Source organism: Polyodon spathula, chromosome 10, assembly GCF_017654505.1.
Source record: "Polyodon spathula isolate WHYD16114869_AA chromosome 10, ASM1765450v1, whole genome shotgun sequence".
Taxonomy (NCBI): domain Eukaryota; kingdom Metazoa; phylum Chordata; class Actinopteri; order Acipenseriformes; family Polyodontidae; genus Polyodon; species Polyodon spathula.
Genome location: NC_054543.1, coordinates 16,252,352 through 16,254,853, shown reverse-complemented (window position 1 = coordinate 16,254,853; position 2,502 = coordinate 16,252,352). Strand labels below are relative to the sequence as shown.

Here is a 2,502-nt window from a genome sequence, read left to right as displayed (position 1 = left end):
CAAACGGAGATGACGGAATTTAAAACCAGAACCCGATACAAATAAATGTATTGACTGCTAGGCTATAGAGTGCAGACTTTATTGTTGTTGCTCACACTAATAAATGATACACAAAAAAGGTAATATCGACTACCAATAAATTAAATGCAGCTTAAGGCTATAAGATTTGTAATTTCACACTTCGAAGTTAACTGTGGTAAATGGTTTGGAAAGCACTGTACTGTATTAGGTGTTTAACTATTAACAATAGAACGAGCAAGTAACGTGATACAATTAATACTTTTTAACTTTCATGTAGGTGCTTGAAAAGGGAGTTTTCACAAAATACAAACTGCCATGCAGGGTAATACTTGAAGCATATCGATTAATTTTCCTGTAATAAAACCATAGCGAGTCAATCTTACATAGGTAGATCCTGAGAATCCGCGTTTTACTCCAGTAGATCAATTCGTATTACAGCAATTGTTATTAAACTCCGTTTGGAATGTTCTGATATAGTACAGTTTGTATTGTATTAACCCTTTCTTTCCCGTTTAATTAGAGAGTAACTTGGGGGCCCGGATAAGGCTCTGCGCCACACCAAAAATCGGAGGGCTGCGGGATTTCTAGCAGCCACATTTCTTTCTGCTCTCCTGCCTCCAATTTCTCGTCTCCGTTTTGCAGAACTTTGTAATAGTGGCAGTCTCTGCCGTCATCCTGGTCATACGGGGGAGCCAAGATATCCAGAAAAGCAGCAGGTCCGTCCACGGCATTAATCTGATGCAAGTTGTCTTTTTTGGGAGTCAAGATGCAAGGCCCGCTGTGCTCTGTGTATTCCCCGACAGACCGGAGTATAGACCTCCTCAGGGCGTCCTTTTGATAGGGCAGCACAGGTGGGTTAAACTGCACCTCACTGGCGGCATCAGACGGGTTATCCAACTTGTCAAAGCAACTGATGCTGACTTTCCCGTAGAGAACCTTCAGCATGCCGTTCATCTCGGGGTGGTCATGTAAAGGGATTGAACTCCCGCCTTTTAACAGAAAGACCCCCATGCTGAATGCACCAGTCTCGCAGATATGCATGTAGGTGACGGGAGGGTTGTGAGGGACAGAGATAGGAGAAGGGTCGAGCTTCCTGGGTGCAATGTTGAGATCTTCCGCCCGGATTTCGTGCAGGAGGTTCCTGAGTTTCGCCTGGTTCTCCAAAAAAACCTTGCTGTTCTCTCCGATCGGGGGCGAAGCGCAGTTTTTGAAAGTTTTCCGGGCTTGCCTGGCAATTTTCTGGATCAGAGAGGCCATGTTCTCCCGTGGCATTATTATTATTATTATTATTATTATTATTATTGGTGTTCTCTTTCAGCCACACAGCCACACACGCACAGCTGCTGCTGGTGATACTAAAAAAAAAAAAAAAAAAGAAAACTAAAAAAAACACTCCACAGTTAAAAAGATAATAAACTCCTATAAAGATATGCCTCTGTTGAAACCAAAATGTAATCCGTTCTCAATATATAAATCAACAATAAACCATAACTTTAAAAAACGTTTTTACGTTTAACAAATAGACCCCAGTTGGCCCCCTCCCATTCACGTAACTGTAACAACCGCACGTCCACTGTTGTGAGTACAGAGCGCGCCTGCGCAAGTGCACTGTTGCATTCCGGGGTTTGAAGTTTTCCTTTAAAGATATAGTCGCAATAATTACATAATTTCCCCAGACTCGTCAAATCATTTTCGCACATTTTTCTCCCGAACACATATGGTGTTACTTGTTGTCTTTGCTGTCTTCACATCTTTGAAAAAAAGCGCCGAAGTAGATTTGTGATAGATAAGATTTATTTTTCAAAAAACTACAATACCCATAATGATGTATGACTATTCCTAGAGCACGCGAGGGCATGACAAGGGGGTTGTTGACCTATTTATTTATGACATCACATTTCACAAGTTGAAGTAGATATATTTTGGAGAAGTTTGCGTAGGGAAATGGAAAATGACGAATGGGTTAAGTCTGTGTCAGAACGAGCTGTGAAATTGGGAAACTTAACTGTCATTACTTTTTCCTTTTTGGAACTCAATGCGATTGAATAATGCAGACTAAGACTACTGTACAGAACTATATGTCCATAACTGATGTGTAATGGACAGGGGTCCTATATAAATTAAATTTGAAAGGGTTGCTAAATAAGCTTTAAAATATATCTCACTTCTCATAATAACCCAGCATTCTCAAATTCCTCACTTAATACCACAATAACAGGAACCTAAATTATAGTGTGTTATTTTAAGCAAATACAAAGAAACATTTTCCAAATGGAATACAATAATTTAATTGCATGCTTCTAACACCAACAAAAAAAAAACAAAAAAACAAAAAAACAATTTAGATGCAAGTAGAATCAATTAATTTATTGTATGTATTCGTTTATTGCTGTTGCATATCATGTAATATTTATTTTTCCTAACCCTGTTGGTAATGCCGTAGTATGCCGTGTTACTTCGGGGGGATTATAGTAATATCCT

General features: G+C 39.4%; 1 protein-coding gene across 1 annotated transcript; it reads right to left on the bottom strand.

Moving 5' to 3' along the window:
- Positions 1–63: 63 nt before the first annotated feature.
- LOC121321451 (2-aminoethanethiol dioxygenase-like) lies at positions 64–1,603 on the bottom strand. Its single transcript, XM_041260403.1, has one exon. The coding sequence runs from the start codon at positions 1,291–1,293 to the stop codon at positions 538–540; it is 756 nt and encodes a 251-aa protein (XP_041116337.1). The 5' UTR covers positions 1,294–1,603; the 3' UTR covers positions 64–537.
- Positions 1,604–2,502: the final 899 nt, after the last annotated feature.

Coding starts and splice junctions, on each gene's coding strand:
- LOC121321451 (XM_041260403.1), bottom strand. CDS start 1,293: ATGCCACGGGAGAACATGGCCTCTCTGATCCAGAAAATTGCCAGGCAA.